Source organism: Xiphophorus maculatus, chromosome 19 (assembly GCF_002775205.1).
Source record: "Xiphophorus maculatus strain JP 163 A chromosome 19, X_maculatus-5.0-male, whole genome shotgun sequence".
Taxonomy (NCBI): domain Eukaryota; kingdom Metazoa; phylum Chordata; class Actinopteri; order Cyprinodontiformes; family Poeciliidae; genus Xiphophorus; species Xiphophorus maculatus.
Window position 1 is genome coordinate 3,918,036 of NC_036461.1, and position 22,316 is coordinate 3,940,351.

General features: G+C 37.9%; 1 protein-coding gene across 3 annotated transcripts in view; it reads left to right on the forward strand.

The window, feature by feature from the left end:
* The window catches only part of LOC102235687 (ribosomal protein S6 kinase alpha-1), a 50,186-nt gene that overhangs the window by 20,630 nt on the left and 7,240 nt on the right, over positions 1–22,316 (forward strand). Inside the window, exons 1-7 of one of the 3 annotated variants that reach the window (XM_023352776.1) lie at positions 11,449–11,588; positions 12,273–12,326; positions 17,587–17,703; positions 17,793–17,874; positions 19,208–19,288; positions 20,776–20,855; positions 20,990–21,096. In XM_023352776.1, coding sequence (XP_023208544.1) covers positions 11,547–11,588; positions 12,273–12,326; positions 17,587–17,703; positions 17,793–17,874; positions 19,208–19,288; positions 20,776–20,855; positions 20,990–21,096 — 563 coding nt within the window. In that variant the 5' untranslated portion in view covers positions 11,449–11,546. Of the gene's footprint in view, positions 1–11,448; positions 11,589–12,272; positions 12,327–15,361; positions 15,897–17,586; positions 17,704–17,792; positions 17,875–19,207; positions 19,289–20,775; positions 20,856–20,989; positions 21,097–22,316 lie in introns of those variants that run through there. The other 2 variants (XM_014473997.2, XM_023352775.1) reach the window with 2 other exon arrangements.

The following is a 22,316-nucleotide window of genomic DNA, read 5'->3' on the forward strand; positions in this document are numbered from 1 at the left end:
TTTCAACCTCAGATTTATAATAATGTCAGTGATACATTGAGATTACCCATCATTGTTTTTGTCAGCATGTGGCCCAAAAAAGTCTCATTTATTATTTATTTCTGTCCCTGTGAAACACATGATGATAGATGGCAGAGTTTATCTTCCTGTTATCAAGCTACAGTTTTATCGTGTTACAAACTCAAATCTGTTTCATTGATAGACCAACACAAAGTAGTGTATAAATTTAAAGTAGAAAAATTATGCATAATCAACTCTGGAGCTCCTCTAGAACCACAACAGGCCTGTCAGTTTAAGTAGACGACCATGTTTTGGTTATCCTGGTAAAATCCAGACACTTGTTCTGCGCTTTGCTTCGTACAGAAGGTCTGGTCCTTCAGCTATTCAGAAATGTTTGGTCGCTGGACTCTAATGTTTTAAATTTTACCCAGTTGCTAACGTTTGTTAGACGGTCTGGAGCTTTTTGGAAGTTGCCTGCTCTGTAAGCAATCATCCTCCTTTTAGATTATATTTGTAATAAATATAAAAAATCATGTAATTGTTCTTCTACTCTACAATTAGGGTGTAAGTTATGTTGGTTTATTGCAAAAAGTCGAGTAATAACACTGAAGTTTGTATGGTTATAATGATGTGATGGAATCAGAGGGTATAAATACTTTTACATTCACTGTATGTTTATGTGCTAAGCTCTTGATCTAGTTGGAGAAGCCTTTTTCTTATCTATTGTTTATTTTCCTTAGTTTTTATCGCTTATTCATAGGTTTTTGACTGAGATTTTGAGCAGTGTTTTTATGACTTTGCACGTTTGCTCAGTCTCTTTTCTCTGTTCTCGATCTGTTTTGGCGTTAATCTCTCCCTGTTTGTCGCTCAATCTTCTTACATTACGCGCAGTAATGGGATTGAATGCGTCAGTTTCAAATACTGCATGGTCTGACTCATTCGATTATTACTCCAGCAGGCAGACAATTAACAACCAGACCTCCCAGTTACTGCTTTATAAGGGGACTTGGAGGAGCTTGCTGGATGATAACAGCCAGGGAACCTGATGATGCACACATGAACATACACAGACACAAAACCTAATGATAAAAGCCACTGAGGCTTGAAGATGCCCTCTTTCTGCCTCACACCCTATCTTTCATCAGCACTCTCCTAAAGCCTTATTCATCATTATGTCTTACAGTCCAGATAAGCATGAGGTGTTAAACACTTTGTTGAGCAGGTGTCCTTGACGATTGCTGATGTTATTACCAAGTTTCTGAGCCAAACTTTGCTCACTTTTATAAAAAAAAGTTATTCACTCAAGCAAGGCCACCTCCAAAAGATCTCTTTTTGTTTGATTCTTCTATCTTATTTTCAACAAGGTCTTTTATAGTCTCGCAGAAAAAGATGTCTGACTGAACGGTGTTGAGAGAATCAGTAGCTTCTTGTGAATATTTGAAGGTAATCAATTATGTGTGAACTTGAGTCCAGTTAACAAAAGTTCTCAATAGATAATCGGATTCATTACGCAAGTCGGACGTTGGACTTACACACATAAAAGCTCTCAACGTAATCTTTCAAGAGCAACGGGAGAAATCTATTACGGCGGCTCACACACCTGCAGCTACGCACCGTGAATCACGTCTTATCGGCTGAGTCAGAGTTGTGTTTATGCGGCAGGTTAATTGAGACTCTCCAGAGGGGTTTAGTACAAATTAAAATGGCTCTCTTCTTTGCAGTGCCAACAGCCCAGTTACAGTTGCCCCTGCAAACCCAGGAGGGACGCGTGTGTTGCATGTTTTTTTTTTTTTTTATGTACTGCAGAGCTCAATGAAAGTAAACCAGAATTCATATTTCTATACAAAGTATCTGTGTTTTAAGCTTGTCCTCAGTAAACCCAGCTTTAATGGCAGTGGCAGTTTAGGAGTTTTAGATTGCTGATGGATACACACTCTTACATACACACACAGGGCCTGGGAAATATGATTTATAGTCCAATTACCCAGCCTGCCTCTTTGATAAAAGGGAGCTCTAAATCTTCAGATCTTTTTGTGCACAGTATAACTGCTCCCTTTACTTGCCAATGATCCAGAAATCTGATCTGGTGCGCAGTTTCTACAGGATGCTGTTAAAACTGACATTTTGTCTCTCAATCTGATGCTTTTTGGATAATTTCAGAAGATTACAATTGTGCAAGAAACTGTAAAAGTAAGACTAAGGATTTGAGAAGTTTGTGCTTCATTTTAAATTGTGATGAAACAGTTGAATAAATAGTCACCTCAAGAATTGGAATAATTATTTTTAAAACTTCTCCTTTTTAGTCTTCTTCAGTCTTGTTCTGTTATTTTTCCAATGACCAAAACTGACAAAATATTAAGAAAAAAGAAAAGAAAATGAGTATGGAGTAGCAGAGAACACTGCGGAAAGTTGTCAGAGTGATCATGTTTAAAACATGGAAGTCTGTCTTGGCTAATAAGCCAATGTCCATCCAAGAAGAGACAAAAGTAGGAATAGCAGCTCAAATGTAAATTCATAATGTCAACAATTATGTAATTTCTTCCAGTGAGGAGGTAGAAGTCAAAAGTCCATAAGCAGTACACTTGGGGGACCTAATAAACTGGCACCCAATGAAGGAATTTAAAAGTACTCTCTTGTCAGCCTGAAATTTGTCACAGTTGAAAATGATAAAAGCTGTAATTTGAAACACTAAAAGTCTGACAGCAGTCTGAAAATTGTTCTTTTTTTCTGCTCCTCATTAAGCATTGTTATTCTGATGTGTACAGGTTTATGTCAACACATTTTGCTCAACATCAGAATAGCCGTTTCATATCAGCAATCTATGTAGTGATTGTTTAATTCTCATTTTTAACATAAACAGTCTGTTTATTATGAGGACTTAACTACAATAATGTAGATTTCAAAACATGAATCACAGGACATATTTTGTCATAATAATCAAACACTGTGACTGCTGTTAGTTTCTTCACAGCATGTTATTTGGCCTCAATAAGTGTACTTAAGCTTTTGCTACTCATGTAAGGGAATAAAAATACAAATATACAAGCTGACCGTAGTTGAACTTTCTCTCTTTCATTTGGCTTGGGCACAAAGAAAAGAAAAGTTGCAGCTGAAGCAAGAATGGTTTGGGGAAAGCAGTCATTGATTTACCGTTATTTTCAGGCATCAGTAAATATTTTTATTAACAAGAAGAAAGTAAGAGCCAGTATAAAAGAAACTTTCCTCCCAGCTACACTCCATGTCTAAAAATCTCTGAAGTTGATTGTCTGGTTGATAACTCCCACTCAAACTACTTGCCCTAGTGTGGCATGAACTTTTCCTGCTGTTCAGTCAGGTGTAAACTGCAGATTGCAGTTGTTTCATAATCCTTTTCCTGGCAGAAAGATGAGAAGAACTCCGTCCTTCACTTGTTTACTTCCTCAGAGCTCATCCACGCTCCCCGCATTGATGACGTTTGTAGAAAAAGTGCTGTTGATATTCTTGTCCTTTGTTGCTGAAACTATTTCTATTCAGTATATTACCATTAATTTCATGTATTTTTTTTGTCTCGCTCGCTGTGGATCCAGATAACATTTTGTCTCCCATACATGGTACTAGTTTCCTGATTTTAGAAGTTCAACTATCACATCCATTTTTATTATTTTATCTTCCCTTTGAACATAATGAAAAGACCACTTATGATTTCTTTGATTATTGAAAGGTTTCATGGTTGTAATTTATTTTTTAGCAGCATTAAATGATTGCAAACAAATTATTCAGCTGCTTCCTTAAAGACCCATTAAGAGGTGATGGAAAAATATTTCACTTTTAACAGATGTGGCAGTAGAGTCTGATTGAAGGTGCTGCTGGCTTAGCTTTTGTGGCCTTTTGCTCTGCTCCTGTTTCCATTTCATTTCAAGCATATGTTGTTGAAATACGTTATTTACGACTCCCACCAATCACACAAGCCTCGACACACAAAGGAAATGTCACAATTCACATAGTTTGCTATGTTCTCTTGAATGTCACAGGTACAAATGTTTTTGATGCTCTGACCTTACTCTGGTTTATCTGATTAGGGAAGAAATAAGGAGGGAACCCACAAAATGTTCAGTGTTGTATCCAAGCACCAGTAATGGAATGTTGAGTGGAAGGAAAAGGTGAACAAACAAATACTGAGTGTATATACATAAGTTTTCAGTAGGGTAAGATTTCCGTATTATAATTTTTTTTATGACTATTTCTAAAATTATTTGAATGTGACTTCAGAATCTACAAAATGAGTTTTACTAAATAAATAAAATTACAAACAAACATACACTTGTATTATATTTTACTGTATTGATGTAACATACAGAGATAAATACATGCATATACAAAAGTCACGCACATCTGACAAGTTAAATCTAAATTAATATAAATTCTCAACCTCTGAGTGATATATGTAACAGAATAATGTCTGCATTGATTTAAACCTGCTTCTATTTTTTTTTTTTCTTCTGTATTGGATTAAAAACTACGCGACTCGACCCAGATGCCCCTCAGTTGTGAGATATATCCTCCCATCTATCCTCTTAATCTCCTCCTTCTGTCCATTCATAGTTGCTATTGGCCTGGTCGTCATGGTTACTGTCGGCGTCTCTAAGCCCTCATTCTGACTCGCGCTTCCTGGATCAAAGAGATTTACAGTAACTCTTACAGGCAGACTCCCACTGTCAGGATTCTTATTGATCCTTATGGATCAACTTTACGACGGCCTTTCATTCATAGATCCGTCTGGTTAGAAATGTGCAGACGCTCGGGTCCTCTTTGTTATGATTAATCACCCGGCCTGTCTGTGTGTTTTGTGTTATAGATAAGTGTGTGTAATCAGAAGGGTCTCTTATATTTTCACCTCCCACCAGCCTAATAAAGGCCATCAAAATATATTAGCTTCTGTATAAATATGGAAAGCTCTGTTCTGTTGCATGATGTGAAGAAGGTATGGCATTTTACTCCACACTGAAGAAGAGTGAGGTGATACATGAGCACTCTATTTGTGAAAACGGAGGCTGGCGCATGTTACCTGGAAGCAGCAAGTGAAAAAGGTTCCCTCTATGTGTGTACGGCCTTGTCTCGTGTGTCACCTCCTGCCTTGTAAAGAGGAAGCTGGCAGACGGGAGACAGAGAGAGAGTGCAGTTGCCATAGCGTCACGGTTTTCCCTCTTAAGTTTGATTGAAGGAAACTTTCTAACCATTTCAGCTCATCATTCATAGATCTCAGTAATGCGGATCATGATGATGTTTTACTCTTTCACGTCTTACTTTTTGTTTTTTTATTTGTATTTCTCTGTTTATAGATTGTCGTCAGTTTAGGTTCCTGTTGCTGTGTTGCTCCCTATCCCCGTTTGCTCTATTTTTGTTTCTCAGCAGTTTTGAGTGTCGCACCCAAGGGTATGAAACCTTTGGCCCCTGTTGCCATGACTGCATCGCCATTTGAAGTACAGGAAGTATAGGATTTTATTCAAGACACTTCATATTCCAAAATAAATCTGTCTCCTGAGGAAAGCCATACTGCATTCCCTTAAAGTGTCATCAGTTGAACTTTGTTCATGTCATACTAAGCTTTAAACTGAAGATATCATACTTTTTGATCCTTCCTCTTCACATTTAAATCATTCAATTGTAGTTCAAATTAGGTAGAACTACAATACTTTGGTCTGAATACTTTGTTTTTGTTTTCTTCTTTTACCCCTGTTCTGAAGTTCATCTGAGAGCAGCTTGTTTTGGTGCTGTCTCTTTAAATGCAACTGAGGCATTTCACCCCGCCCCTCCTCGAGGGCGGCCATTTTGGTAGTTTCATTGCACAGATTGTATTATCCAGCAGTGCAGAAATGTCTCTGAATGAACTTGGATATCATGTTCACCAAGACATGGATGGCAAAAACAATGCCAAACTGTTTATGTAAAGACACTTTTCAAAACATGCAGCACAATGTAGTTCTGCAACAAATACTGTGACATAATGGTTCAAAAGTCATAATGGAAAATGAAGAAAACTGAGCAGATTGAAAAATATTTCCCAAACAGTGTGTAGATATTTACATGGCACAATGAGAGACTGAACTGAACTTTCTGCACTCCTAGAGACTCAAAGTAAATGACAAAATGTATTTAAGGGCTAAAAATGAAATGCTTGAAAGTTTAGAAAAGTTTATTGTAAATGTAGAATATTTTTACTTAAACACATGAAAATCTGATCGGAAAATTGTGTTTTTCATACACTGTTAGCTGTGTGTCCTGAGAGAATATTCACGTCATCGAGTCACTTTTACTTCTTTAAATATTCAGGTTTGATGTTTATAAACATTTTGGATTAAATTTAGAGCATTGTAGTCATTTCAGAATAAATTAATCAATATAAAAAGGTTCATAATAATTGTGCCCACAGTGTACCTGCAGGTGTTTCTCTGCATGCAACAAGCTAGAGAACTATGAGTTACTTCTGCAATCGGCCAGCTTTGCTTTAACACCTGCTGACCTCATTGTTTGTATTAGCAGCACCATGCTCTCTTTATGTCTGGTGTTTTATGCTTCTTCCTGTCATTTCTGTTTGTTTTATTTCATTCCAAGGCCATTAGGACCCTTGTCAGCTGGCTGAGCTGCCTGTCATCTTACTGCCATCCTTTCTGCGTCTATTAATAATGCAGATGCCAACACAGGATTTCCTGTAGCTTCCCTGCTAATCCCGCGCCACCTCTGGGACACTTCCTGTACCATCTACCTTCCTCTTGTTCATGTGATTAGTTATGACTGATGAGACAGCGACTGTCATTCAGCTGCACCACTTTTCGGGGTTCATTTCTATTCTAGTTGCTTATATGGGTTTATTTTTGTGTTTTCCTGTGGGAAAAGACGTGGCAGATGCCACCGTCCGCTAAAGAATGGGCACATGCAATGGCATTCATGATATGCAGTCCATTATATAAAAAATATCATCCAGATTTGGGATTTTTTAAACATTCATTTTGATTTGCTAAGTTTTGTAAGTTTCCTGAAGGCTGTAATAACAGCAGCACTCTTGTCTTCTGTCTTTCTGTTAGAGAACAGCAGGCACTCTGGTAAAGACGGGGATAATCAGGTTAAGAGCTGCGGATTAGGCCCCTGTGCTCTTTGCGAGCCTTTAGGTAATCTGTCATCCTGAAACAGGACTTTGGTTTTCTCCATGTATATATTTTATTCTGCGAGTTGCTTGGAACTGGAATTAAAGTATTGAAGCTTGACATGTTTGAGGATTACATGGGGACCAGGTGAAAACCCATCTGGCTCAACAGTCCTGCCAGCTTCCCCCCTGAAACACCTTTGTGTTTGTGTGTCGGCCTGGTCAGTCTGCGCTGAGAGAACAGGTGCTGCCTGGGGGTGAAACAAGAGCAAGAGAACTAAAGCAGGGGAGAGGAAAAAAAGTGAGGAATCGCAAATTGTGAAACATTTCTGCAAAACGAAAGGAAAGTTGGTTGTTAGCAAATACCAATAAAAAAGCATTAAGTTGTGCACCTCCGTAAATCAGGATATTATCTAAATGTTTGACTGATTTCAGTTGTTTGAAAACTATTTGCATAAATTAATATGTGTAATCAATTGAGTTTTATTATTTTTACTTGAGCTACTGAAATAAATACATTTTCTGATGATATTCAATTTCATTAAGATGCTCCTGTATATAAATAACCGTGTCCTATGAAGCTGTTTCTGGTCACTCTCTTCAACCACCTGTGTAAAGAAAACAGGATGAAACGGGAGACATTCTTGTCTCCCACCTGACAGATTTGGGAACTTCTATGTGGGCATGTCTGGACTTTCCTACTTTGACACAAAGGAACAAAAACACAAACATGTTTCAGAGCTCCAGAAATTCCTATGTAATTATGTTTGGTTAGGCATGCTGTGGACTTGTAGTTTCTTATTAAATACAGAATATTTTTTTCAGGGAACCTCATAGTCACAATTACTTCAGAGTATTAGTGAATGCAAATATTTAAAGTGTAGGTTAACCCTTTATATGAAGGTAGTGTGGTAATTGGTGGACTGTGAAGTTTAATGATTCTTTAGACGAAACCGTTCCAGAGACTCCCTGATTAACCATGCAATTGGAAACCCTGGAGGATTTCTGTGGAGTTTTAGGAAGTGACATAAGAACAGGTTTATAATAGGAAAGTAAGTTGTAAAAGGGTCACTGGAATTCACTGACAGGCTATTTGCATGTCCTCATGCATTATTTGAAAGTAACAGTGAAGTGGTGTTCACTTTAACAGTGCTTTTGCTGTGAGTGGTTTTTTTTTATATTCATCGACATTATGACTGTACCAAGCAGCACACAGAGCTCCTAATAAAAACAACTTAATGTGCAAGTGAGTACCTACTTTAAACTGCAGTTAATTTCTGCAAACGCAATACAGAAAACATAAGTGGTTGCAGGACATCTGATAATTCAGTCGAAGAAAGTATAAAATATTCTCATTCTTCAGCTGAAAATGTGGATTACTGGATAGTTTTGGCTCTGAAGATTTGTTCCAGATTAGAAGAGTGTAAACATTTGGTTAGAGATTGTTGTTAATTTTTCCAACTGTAGATGATATCTGTTACAATTAACACAAAGGTTCTAACTTATGTTTTTGTTATACACTCATTTATTATGACTCTGTGCAATTCACTAGTTTTTGGCTAAACACACTATAATCTATTGCAATATCATCCTAAGCGACAAAGCAAGGAAAGTATAAACTGCGGTAGAGAAACCGTATAAATTCTCTTAAAACAATATTTAAATTTGAGTGAGCAGTGAAAAGCGAAATGCATTTTCTTCATCTCTGTTGGACCTCAAAAACTGCAGTGCGTCTGTGCTCTCAGGGTGAGAAGCTCAGAGTAGAGCTGCTGCTCTTCCTAAATGGATGAATATAAAATAACCTTCAAGAGTTTTATTTTGCTACTTAGTGCTTTTTAAACACTCAATGTTACTTCAAATTAACACCAGCATCACTGATAAAAGTTAACAATAATTGTAGTTCAGCACTGCTGAGAATTTTGTATCTTGGCTCCATTTCCAGTAACACTCTAAGACTGGTTACCTTCAAAGTAGACTGGCAGCTGTAATTTTTCCTGAATGAGCGGCGCTGATGGACACAACTGAATGGGGAAAAAAACTCAAGGAGGCTGAAATCATTTCATTTTGTCATGATATAAAGATGCTAAATAAAGTGTCACATTTTTTTCTCAACACAATGTTAGAAAACTTAAATGACAAGATGGTTTATGGGTAATTTAATCAGCATTAAATAACTCTTCTAATGGCTGCTATATTTTGTTTTGATGATTTTGGGTTTTTTTCTGTAAGATCACAAAAACATTGATTTTAAAAAATATCAATTGCAGCTTCAAAAGACCAATTGCATGAATATAAAAAGGAAAATATGATCTTGGAATAGTTCATAGTGCCTGCAGTATGTTCAGTTGTCTCAGTTTTACTCTCAGCATTTTAACCACCTTCTCTCTGTGTTATGCTTATGTGTGTGTGTTTCCTTTTACGAAGAGTGGTGAGAGAGATTTGTTTTCACAGCAATGAGACTGAACCATGGCTGTCTGGGTTGGATGTCTAAACTTCTGTGTCCTGTTCTGCAGACACTCTCCCTTCACGCCATCTTTTTTCCCAGCATGCTTGTCTCTGTGGGAGCAGTCAGAGCTGTCATGTATTTGAAAGGCTGCAGGTGCTCCTGTTTTTTCCAGGAAGGAGGAGCAGCTTCTTGGAGAGGCGCATATTCCATCATTGTCTTGTGATTTTCAGACAGAGCTGCTCTCAGACCTATTTTTGTATTTGTCTGACTTCCTTTTCTGCACTTTACAATCAAAATGAGCTAGTTTAATCACTTTGTAGAATTTTTTTGAAGATGTTGCTGATGGCCATATTCCTGTCTGACCTTTTCCATTGTAACGGGTCATTGGTTTGGCACTTTGGCTTGCATAATCACCCACATACTTCCAATCTGTCATACTTTGTATCCCACTTTCTGTTTGCTGATGTCAAAGGCAATTCTGGGATTGGGATGAGGCATGGGTTTGCAATGTAAGCGTGGCCCTGCTTGGCTAAACCTCAGATCCTGGTTTGGTGCACTGTCCTCTGGATTGGCTGTAAACCTGCACTGGCCCCTTGTGTTGCACAGAGAGCATTGCACCACGTCTGTCACTCGCATTTCCATTTAGTACATCCACCTTCTGTCAGTCGACTGGCTGATTACTAAAATTGATTAATCAATATTTATCTCTGTCCCTTTCTTACAAGCATTTAGATTGAATATTACACAAGTAAAAGTTAACAAAGAATCAAAATTTCCTGTAGAAGTTTAGCTTAAAATTGAAATCTGATTCAAATATTTTGCCAAGAAGTCAAATATTAAAACTGAAAAAGTACAAAAAGATTACAATGGAAACAAACTAACAAACAAAACAAAACATTTTAAACATAAAGTGACTTATAGGGTTAGACTTGAAATCGGATTTAGACTAGGATTTAAATTGCAATTTTACTCTCAAGCTTTAGTAAAGAAAATATTTTATGCCAACTTTAAACATTGAAAGCGTGTCTTAACTCTGCATTTGAAGCAGGGTGTTGGTAACACCATAAAGGGACCTGAAAGCAAAGGGCTCTGCTGCTAAACCCATTTTGAAACTTGAAGAACCACAAGTAGCCCTGCATTCTACGAGCTCCGTGGAAGATGGAGGACGCATGATGAGTTCAATCTTAAATATATTGGGAACCAGTAAAGTTCAGTGTATTCCAACATTAGAAAACATTAGAGAAATATGACATCTTGAATTTATTTGCAGCATTTTGGATGAGTTGAAGATTACTCAATGAGCTTTTAGTACATCTGGATGATGACTAATTGCGGTAATGTAGTCTTGAGGTAACAGCATATGAATTAACCTTTTGAACTGAATTTCCTAAAGGGGTAAAAAATTGAGTATTTGCAAAGTAAAACTACTGTAAATGGTCTAAGCACCAATCTTGTGGGACTCCACGAGTAACTGTGGCAAATGATGAGGGGGGCAAAAGAGCTCCATCTGATTATTCTATTGCCTTAGTACCAAATAACTTCATTTGATCTGTTAGTCAAGATGAAATGGAGAGGACAAGGAAGGAAACTCAAACTGAATGATCACTTTCCGTAGAATTAGTCTGACCTAGATAACGTTCTTCTTTTTCATCACTTCTGTGAACTTGTGTTTTTTAAAATGCATTTCTGAGAAATTTGCTTTGTGTCGCTTTTTGTCTATGCTTCATTAGTCCTAAAAAAAAAATTAGAAAAAAAAAAGAAAATAGTTATTTCTGTTCCTCCCTCACTGGCCCCAACAAATCAGTCTGCTGCTCTTACCCGCTTTTATGACTTCCCATTTTAGTGTGCGTGACGATTTTATCTGGTATTGCATACAGAAGGGGTTAGCTAACTGACACAAAGGCTGTGTATGTGTAAGATAGTGGAGCGTTACTGTCACTACTGACAGCATCTGTGACATGGACATAACAGAACCCAGACATGTGGAGGTTCATATTTCGCACCAAACCTCACACCCAAGAGGCAAGTGGTCACTTTTTTTCTTTCCGAGTGGACTTGATAATAACCTTCATCTGATGAGCAGTGTGTGTGTGTGAGCATGTGGGTGCCCAAAGCTTCAGGCAGCTGTGTGTGAGGTGTGATATTTTTAGGAGGAGAGGAGGTGGGGAGTCTGTCTGTGGTTGCTTGTGAGGGTTTCCATCTCCTCAGCTGTGAATGAGATGATATTCTGTCTCTTTAATTAGAAAAAAGAGAGACTTCTCTCCTTTCAGTGTAGTTCAGAAGTTTCTGATAATTCGGAAACGCACCAACTCTGCGGTCCACATTGTAAGATTAAAGTTCATAAAACCACACGGGAACCTGTTTTTAGACCCGTCACGATCTAGCTGTTAACATGTGGCCGGTCCAACATGTTGGCTGATCTCTGCCCGTATACTGGGAAACTGAGCTCTAGCGTGTTGAAGGTATCAAGCAGGAAGGAAGTGAGATTGGTTCAAGAAAGAGGAAGTGAGAACAGGGAGGGAAGAGAAGTTTCCTGTTGCTGATCTTACAGCCCTTGTGCCCTCCATCACCTCCTTCCACCCCAGTGTGACTGTTTGTGCAGAATTCTGTCATTTGTTATTAGTGTGTCTGTAAATGAGGAGGAAGTCTCTGTTGTGATGCTTCCTGTAACTGCTGCTAACCGCTGCGTTAAATCACTTTCTATAGAACGAGTCTCGAATCACCTGGATAGAGAGGGAGTTTGCCAATATTAGAGATCAGGTAAGCTCTCACTAATGTCCGGACACAGCTCTTACCTCACTGCAACCTTTCTGCAGCTTTTCATCCACTTTAGACGCCTCGTTTATTCCTCTGCCCTCAGGAAGCTTAATCCACTAATCAGAAATAATAAAAACATATTTGAAGTTTTTACTGCATACACTGCATTGCAGAGAGCCTAACTCTGGAACTGACCAGTCAGAGAAATGTTGAGTCATTCTCTGCATTATCTGTGTCTGACTTCAACTTTATTCAGTTCACAGGCTTTTGCTATTCACAATCTAAATTGGATATCCTTCCAGCAATCATCATTTTTCAGAGACCCTCAGAGATTGAATGTGTTGTAATTTTCTTTCTTTTGCACCTCACATTGAGTTATGGCAAAAAAGAAGCTCTAAGTGAAACTAAGTTTTCTCTTTTGATTTAAGTCCCGTTTGTTGTTCAAGTCCACAAAGAGACATATTGCTACTAAGCTTCTTCTTAAAGCCTTCATGATTCATGTTCATGATTCGTCATGTTCTTTAGCTGGATGGTCATACATGCACTCAGACTGAAACACGGGTATATATTAGTCTCTACTGCTATTTGGGGCAGTCTACCTACATATTTCAACGCTGCATTCATTAGAAAACTCAGGCAGTTAAAGTCTTTGGTCCTATAATGTTGGTACCTAAAGTCTGTGGGGAAAAAATGGGCCAAATGTCAGGAACGGTTTACAAAAAGAAATATAAGAAATGTCGCCTCTTTAAACATTTTTCCTAAAAGCTCTGTAGAAACTGGAAAGTCAAAACATTTGATCATATGTTTACTGGTTAAAAGAGGTTAAAAAAAGCACATATGCATTGAAAATGAAAAGAATAGAAATGGAAATTCAAGAAAAGTTAACTTATTAAAAAGTTCATTGAGTGATTAAGTTTGAGGTTTATTCTATGAAATTATTACACCATAGATTGATATATCTCCAGTGTTTTGCTGTTCATTTTGATGAAACTTCTCACAGAAAATGTGTTTCTTCGAAAATTATATCATTAGAGAATTATTAGCATAGAAATGTTATATTATGGTTTACATTGTCACATAGCGTGGAGAAGGTTATTGATAAAGAAACTGTTCAAAATTCTGTCTCCATGCATATGCTTAAGATCCAATGAGGAGAAGCGACCAGTAGCTGCTATAATGGTGTCACTGTGCATGACTGAGCCAAGACCAACAATGCAGAAACTTAACAATGCAGGCCGCTATCAAAGCAACCTGGGCTTCTTAAACACCTCAACAGAACCACAGGTTGATCCCGTCCACATCACATGCATACATTACTGCACCACATGAGCGCAGTAATGTATGCAAAATGATACCTTATCAGTTAAGAGCATCTCTTGTACAGTACATATATCAGCAGGCCCTGATTTCTGTTTACAATATATGAAAATTAAAACTGTGCGACCAGAGATGTGCAATACCAGCAGAAATTTTATTTAAAATGAGTAAAAACCACAAATACCAGCAGGGATGTAAACACTTAGTTTGGGAACAGTGATGGTTCCTGGGAGGAAGGGTCTCCTTTAACGCTCCTTTGTTCTCTAAGGATGCAGCAGTCCGTTACTGAAGGAGCTCATAGCTTCATGCGTGGAGTAGGACACTTTGTCCAACACTGATGTCATCCATCACCTGCATTGGGTCGAGGGGCGATCACAGCACAGAGCTGGCCTTCCTGTTGAGCTTTCCTAACAGCTGTAGATAAGCTGCTGCTCCAACATGCTACCCCTGGCGTCAGAATAGTAAAGTGTGTGTAAATCTTGTTAAATGGTTCATATTTTGGTTTCTCAGCCAATGTTTGTGGGTCTGGTGGACCTGCTGGGTTTTATTGTTTGTAATTCAACAAAACAAAATAATCTTTTGAATTTAAAATATTGAAATGATGTTCACTTCACTTTATTTTCAATAAATAACATTGAAATAAATGTTATTTATTTGGTTTACATGGTTGATTTTTGCCTTTTGGCCTTGAAAGAAGAATTTGAAGAAAAAAGTAGTACTCTTTCATGTTGGCTATGTGACAAAAACATATAACCTAAACAGAAATAAAAAATTCTAATGAATAAATAAGTAAACCTTAATCAAAACTTAGTTCACACCGTACTTCAAATTTAACCAGTAGATTTCAGTATAACTGAAAAAGTAGAAAAAGTAAATTGCTTCCGTTTTGCAACAATTAAAAGCAAAAAAGAACATTTCACCAGGCTTTATGTAGGCTTATGTCTGTGGCTGGTGCATTTTTGATTAACATATTTTATCTTCATTTTATAAAGTTTTTCGCTGTGTGTAGAATACCGACTTTTTGTTACTCAAGTCAGAGTAGCAATACTTCATTATAATTTTACTCAAGTAAAAGTAAAAAGTATGGTGTTATAAAACTACTCCCAAATGTTTCTTTCAAAATGTTACTCAATTGAAACAGTAAATGTAATTGGTTATTACCCACCTCTGTAATCATCATAAATAGAAATAAAAGGTTAAATCTGTCTGTGTAATAAATCTACATAAAGAGCTACATTTTTTTTAAATTCAATTAATGAAACAAATGAAATTTCTAATTAGCTGAGATGCAGCTATATTAGAAGCAATGAAAAAAGCAGGTTAGGGAGGAGCGGGAGTGTAAGAAGACTTTATGTTTGATAAAACCTGTTTTTAAGTGACTGGCTGTGCAGAAATGGAGGCAGACTGAGCTCACATCACCCTCTCTCTGCCGCCTCCTACTTCTGCTGTGTTGAATTATGGGAAAGATCAAAAATATACCTTTTAAATAGGAAGTCATCAATAAACACTTCAAATTAAATTCAGCACATCTCATTTGCAGATATTTTGCTTACTTTTTTATTATTTGTACTTCTCGTTTTTTTGCCTCTCTTTCATTGTCTTTATGGTGAGATCTACACCTCGTGCATTTTTCGCTCTCTCTCTCTCTGACACAGATGTTTGCGTTCCACAAGTTGAGTGCAGGACTGTGAGAATAACTGCAGGCTTCTTCCTTCCTGCTCTGTTTAGTTGCCTTTCACTTCAGTTGTGAGGACACAACGCTAATCAGACAGAGAGGCACAACAGGAGATGTGATGGGAGAGAAAAAGAAGAAGAAGCATATCTAAACATCATAGCAGGAGCCCCTGCTACAGGAAAATAGATAAAGGCTGAAGGCGGGGAGATTGCTCTGTTCTTTTTTTTTTGTTTTGTTTTGTTTTTTTACCTGCAGCCTGCAGTGTAACCTCTAACATGAGTACACACAGGAGTTTGAAGAGTGCTTGTCCTCTGATGAGCAGTTTGAGATGAGCTGTGTGAGTTAGTGCAGTGCTTTTTGTGTTATGGATGAGGGAAGGATTACACAACAGCTTGGAAAATGCTGAGATGGAAAAGGAGAAGAGAAAGTTCAAGCTGAGCCGCATGCTGTTCCTTTACCCGTTCAGAAAGAACAAGTCCCTGACCGGCAGCCCTGCTCACTGCAACAGCTGCAGATCCACAGCTGCAGCAGGCGGCAGCGCTGCCACTGACCTCCCACCTGAACCCAGGAACGAGTGGACGGTAAAGTCATGACCTCTTCGTAAAGTTTACATTTGGAGAAATTGGATTTATTGTTATTGCATCGTTGCATATGTGTTTGCTGTTATCAGTATCTGATCAGAAACGAGGTAAAACGCCTAGGTGTTCAACCCATTCTGGTTTCCTGTTGTCAAATACATTTCCAGGCTACACTGGTCGCTAGCTGTTGAATGTTTTCATGTTTAACGCTTTAAATACATGCTTGATAATTGATTGGTTAACCTGAAAAGCTTGTTATTTTAATCTTGCGTTGAAAGTCTACAGTTGAATTTAATAAATCACAATATCATGAAAATGTTAGCAATGCAATTCAAAATTCTAATCTGTTTTATAGACTCCTTATACACACACACACACACACACACACACACACACACACACACACACACACACACACACACACACACAGTGATGCATTTTAAAGGTTTATTTTTGTTAGTTTTGGCGATTCTGGTAGACAGATAATGAAAAATCTATTGTATTAGAAGATTTAAACTTTACATTAATAAAATGTAAAGTCTATCTTTATATTTAAAGATGAATTTAAATATAAATATTATCTTTAACAAAACAAAAAAAAAAACTTTGACCATGTACTATATTGTTAATGCACTCAGTAATTGATTGTCTCCTTTTGCATGAATTACATCATCAGTGGGGCGTGGCATGTATTTTCCTGCTGGAAAACAAAATCAGCCTCCACATAACGCTCATCAGCTGATGGAATCATGAAATACTATAAAACACCTTGTTGGTCCAGAAACTTTGGCTTTGATAAAACTGGGATTCTGTTCCTTGTGAATCTCTCTCAAACTTTTGAATGGACTTTGTGTCACTGTCCTCTCCAGGCTACAGACTTTTCTATTGATTTTGTCTCTTTTGCTGTCACGTTTTTTTCCCCTTTCACTTCACTTCCCATTACTATGCTTGGACACTGTAAAAACACCAACTTCTTGAAAATGTGCTTTCTCTGGCTTATTCTACTTGTGTGAAATCTTCTGTGAGTTTGTGAAGTCCATAGCATAACATTTCAGTATTGTAAGTTGTTCATTTACTCTTTGTAATGAATCTAAATATGAATTTGATATTTTAAATTGAATGGCTGAAGTAAATAGTTTTAGATGGTAAACTTCCTTATTGTAGATCTGATGTAGATTTACCTAACAGTGAAACGGTTTGCTTACTGAGAAACAAACAAGACAAAAACTTGTTTTGCTTTTGATGCTTTGATAACTTTCTGCTGGTGTTTAGTCAGCGGCCCTCCGCCCTGTGTCAGACCTGCCTCCAAAAGTCTTTGATCGAGAGGTTGAAGCCGAGGCTAAGCAGCTTGTCAGAAAAACAAACTATGAACCACAACTGTTCCCTTTTTGTAATCAGCTGTGTACTTCCATTTAGCATCGCAGCCACCATGCTTTCCAGAAAGACGGCATCAGAGTGATGAGAAGCTGCCGGGTGTAATCTGTCACACTGACGCGCACGTTTTTCTGTTTAATGCCGCTTCCTCTTTCTGAACAATTTTATTTTGATGTAGTTCTACTTAAACCAAGAGACAACCTTATGTGGAAACATCAACTCGTCCCTCACACTTTTCTGCACATTGCAAACAGCTACAGTTTGGTTGAAATGCTGCTGCCGACTGAATTTTTATACTCTTGGGCTTTTCTCTTTTTAGGAAGATGGAGACATCAAGGAGATCAACATCACCCATGTGGTCAAAGAGGGCTCGGAGAAAGCTGACGCCTCTCAGTTTGAGCTGCTTAAGGTGTTGGGACAGGGATCCTTCGGCAAGGTAATGACTCACTTTTCCTCTGTATGCCTGTTTCCCGCTTTCTTAGCTATAAATGTTAGGTGTAACATCTAACATCTTGGTGTTTTTAGGTGTTTCTTGTGCGAAAGGTGACCCCTCCAGATGCTAACCAGCTGTATGCCATGAAGGTCCTAAAGAAGGCAACTCTTAAAGGTACAGACGTTTGCAATTTTTCTTATTTTAGAGTTTGATCATTCAGAGCTGTACTTTCCCAAGCTACAGGAAAAGGTTTCACATGGGTTTCAGTGGAATGTCATTTTTGTTGTTGTTGTGGGTTTTTGCCACAGTTTCTTGTAAGAGGTTATCTACTTTTCCTGTTAGTCAAAGCCAGCTACATACTAGTGACTGAGCAAAGACCACCACCACCCTGCCCCGCCCACATAAGCTTTCTGTGGGTTTTTCGCAGGTGGTGTGGTCTCATCGGTTGTATAAACAACAGGCAAAGCAGATGGTTCTCATAGTCTCCAAAAAATTAAAAAGAAAAATTTGTTTTCATGAATTTTACAAATTTCAGTAAATTTTATTTCAGGGTACAAGCATAAATACTGTACCCCTTTGGAACTAAATATTTTTGAACTCTGAGATTAAATCAGACTAAATGTTTCCTGTTTTGTCAGTTTGGAATTCCCCCAAATAATTGCTTGCTAAAAACAAGAATAATGTGTTGTTGTTTTTTTTTTTTTTAGATACAATTTTCTCATAATAATAACCCTTAAAACACATTTCTAATTCATAATGTTAATCATAAATAAATAGGAATATGTGCAGTGTAGTTTTCCAGAAAAAATAGATCTGAGAAAACAGTCAATTACACACAAAGAATCCAACAAGTTTTGGATTTGGTTAGGCAAAGAGTCGTGTGAACAAACGGTGAAATCTGGTGGTGAAGTTGCAGATTGGAGCTAAATGACTCTTAGTTTCCATTCAGAAACACAAAGGACCCTCTCTTCTGTTTATATTTTTGAGAGGAATCTCCTATGAAATTGCTGTATAGAATAAGTCTGCTTGATATTAAGAAATATCACTGAATGTGGTGATAAAGATATCAGTTGCAATAAATGCTTTTTTTCTTTGTTCTTCTGTCATCTGTGCTTCTGACACACTGTGATCTTTAGCATTTTGGGGAATGTCCTTTGAGACTCTGTTCAATTGGTTAAATATTACATTGGCATGACAAAATTACATTAGAATAAAAAAATGCAAGTCCGAAGCACTTTGGATATATTAGTCAGAAATCATTGCTCTCTACAGTCCTTTGTGATATATTGTGCAACTTTACCGTAATACAGCTCTAGCTGATTCGCACTTTAATTGTGTTGAATTTCAGTATGTATTAAATGCTTACACTGTGATGAACACGGTATTAGTTAAATGTCTTTTCTTCCAAATGAGTTTATTGATTATTAGTCTTCCAATGTATCCCATTTCCTGCATCAAGTATTAAAACTATGAATAAATGCACTGAACTCTCCTTCCTTCCTTTCAGTTAGAGACCGTGTGAGGACCAAGATGGAGAGGGACATCCTTGCAGATGTCAACCACCCATTTGTTGTCAAGCTGCACTACGGTGAGCCAAACCAAAGTCACTGTAACTGTTGAACCTTGATGTTATAAAATTATCATTTTCCTCTAGTCTGAAAAATATACTCCTATTTCATTACTGACCACTAGAGGCGGTGCTTCAAGCGCTGAATGATCATTCTTGCGCATGTCGAATGTTAATCACAAAGTCACCTGTGACCTGCCCGTGACTCTATGTAGCCATACGACACCCCACGTTCAACCTTTTTTGTTCTTCTCGCGGGCAGGTGTGGTTGTGCGAAGCTGGTAGCTTCTGTGTTTACCACTGTTGTCCTGTCTGCTTGTTGCTAGTAGCTTCTTGAACGTATTTGATCGGAGGGGCCGACCTTACCCTTTACCCAGAAAACAACTTTTCTGCAGTTTTTTGGTGGGCTGGTCACGCTTCTCGGCAGTATGATGCTAGCTAGAGAATTTATGTTGCTGTCCGCTTCAGCCTGACAACAGGTGTTGCATCAAAATCTGTGACCCATCATTTTCTGTGACCGCAGAGGGCGATAGAGAGCAGGTACATCTTGAAGGTCAGCGAGAAGAAGAGTATTTACGTAAACTGCGTAAATACTGATACAGCTGGGATTGTGAACTTCACGGCTCCTTTATCATCATCGCACTGACGGAGAAAATATAACGTATTACTTCGTATTTGACTCTGTAAACTGACTGACCATCGAACTGAATGCCTGTGTGCTGTCATTAAAATATGTAAACCAACTGTAGCCTTTTAATAAATGGTTAAACGATTGGAAAATTATTCTAGGTGCTTTGGTAGTTTTTAACACAATTTTTAATGTTTCTTCCTCCTCTTCATTACAGTCTATCACACTTATAGCAATATTTAACCCTCCAATAGCCAGGATCACACTGGTCACAGATTTTGATGGCCATAATAATCAGTGACCTTACTGTACAGGCCTGTAAATTATGTCAGAGTGTAAATCCACTATTTTTCAGAGTTCTGCCACCTCTTCACCACTATCTGGGTGTATTTATAAATATTTAACCCTCAAATAGCCAAATTGACACTGTAGACCAGGAGTGCCCAAAGTCAGTCCTTGAGGGCTGGCATCCTGCAGGTTTTGGTTCTCACCCTGGTTTATCGCACCTGGATCAAATGATGGCTCATTAGAAGGCCTAAGCATAACATTGACATGCTGAAAAGGTCACCACCAGGGAGAGAATTAAAACGTGTAGGATGGCAGCACTCGAGGACCAACTTTGGGCACCCCTGCTGTAGACAGTGCCTGTGGACCCCCTGCTGGATACCTGAAGGTCCTGCTGGATACCTGAAGGTCCTGCTGGCGGTTGAGCCACGTGGGCCACTGGAAGGTCACAGGTGACTTTGTTGTGATTAACACTTAACATGTGTAATAATTATCACTGCTTGAAGCACTACCTCCAGTGGTCATCTGGGACTCATAGAACCGTAGTTGCAGTCGTAACTTTTCTTTTTCTTCCACAAAATGGGTTCTTTTGTAGCATTCCAGACCGAAGGGAAGTTGTATTTGATCTTGGATTTCCTCCGAGGCGGAGATCTTTTCACCAGACTCTCTAAAGAGGTGAGAGAAACTTGAGAATTATTTCTACAGGGGATTTTATTCAATCATGAGTTATCGAATCCAGCTGATAAGTTTTGAGCATCTCCTTTTACTGTTTCTCTCTTGTGACATTCTTCCTGTCTCATGCCCGCCAGGTGATGTTCACAGAAGAGGATGTGAAGTTTTATCTAGCAGAACTTGCTTTAGGACTGGACCACCTTCACAGCTTAGGCATCATTTACAGAGACCTCAAACCTGAAAAGTAAGTGCAACATCTCAAAAAAGCAGAAACTCTCTGCATCAAACCAGCAGACAAAATGTCCAGTAATTTAAAAATGTAAATTACTTTTATAATAGTCAGACTTTTCTAGAAAATTGAAGTATTTAAACATTGATGCAGCACCAAAGGGCTTTGAAGTTTTGGTATTTTTGTCAAAACAGGACTAATCTTTTTATTACTTTCTGAGATTTTTCATCCCTTTCAACTTTGTAATTTGATGCCTCGGGATCTTGGAGAAATTATGTAACTTTTGGAGAGATCTGAATAAAATCTTAATGATTTACAAACAACTGAGTGTTCAAATTTTTGGTGGCTAACAATTATTGTTTATATACTACAGCTCTTTTAATTCAGTTTCAGGGACCTCCCACACAGAATGTGTGACATGGATGGATGAAAAATTATAATAAGACACATTTCTCTTACATTTTTAAGTGATTACATCATAACAGAAGATTAACACTGAATAGCACCAGAGATGGAGCTCTTCTCACAGATAGTGGTTATGCAAATGTTGTGCAATATCTTAATAGCATCCTGTGGAATATAAGCATGTAACCATCTCTTTTTAGTTTATTTTTAAATGGTTAGATCCTAATAAGACTCGTATTCATTCAAACATTACAGAACTCTTTTCAGACATAACAGACTCTACCCCGCTGCAAAGTTCTGTTGTCCAAACACTCCAGGATGTAGAAAATGACCGATACTACTTCTGATCACTTTTCTCTTATCAGGCCCTATACTTTAATCACACTTAAATTCATTATATAGCTTTTTTTTTCTTATTTGTAGTATGCTTGTGTTTATTCTGCTGTAATGGGGTTGGTAAAGGTACAGTTGAGCTTGCATTCCTATTTGAGACTAAATTATTCTCAGTCCTGTCTAATAAGTAAGCATGGTGCTACTTTAATATTTTCTGTGACTTAACTTTGCCCCGCCTATTGAATATTTATGCAGCCAACTTCTCTGATCTTTGAAGGAAACTAAGAATCATTGATTAAAAATGTCCCTCAGTGAACACATCCCCTGTTATCTGGCACATTTATGCATGTGTGTGTGAACTAATATTTTGACATGTTGATTTTCTCTCCTACATTATTGGTCCACATTGACATAAAACCACATACATGATCTGAGACCTGGCATGGGATTTGTGCGTATTATTACACTCACCACTCAACTCAGAAATCCCAGATCAA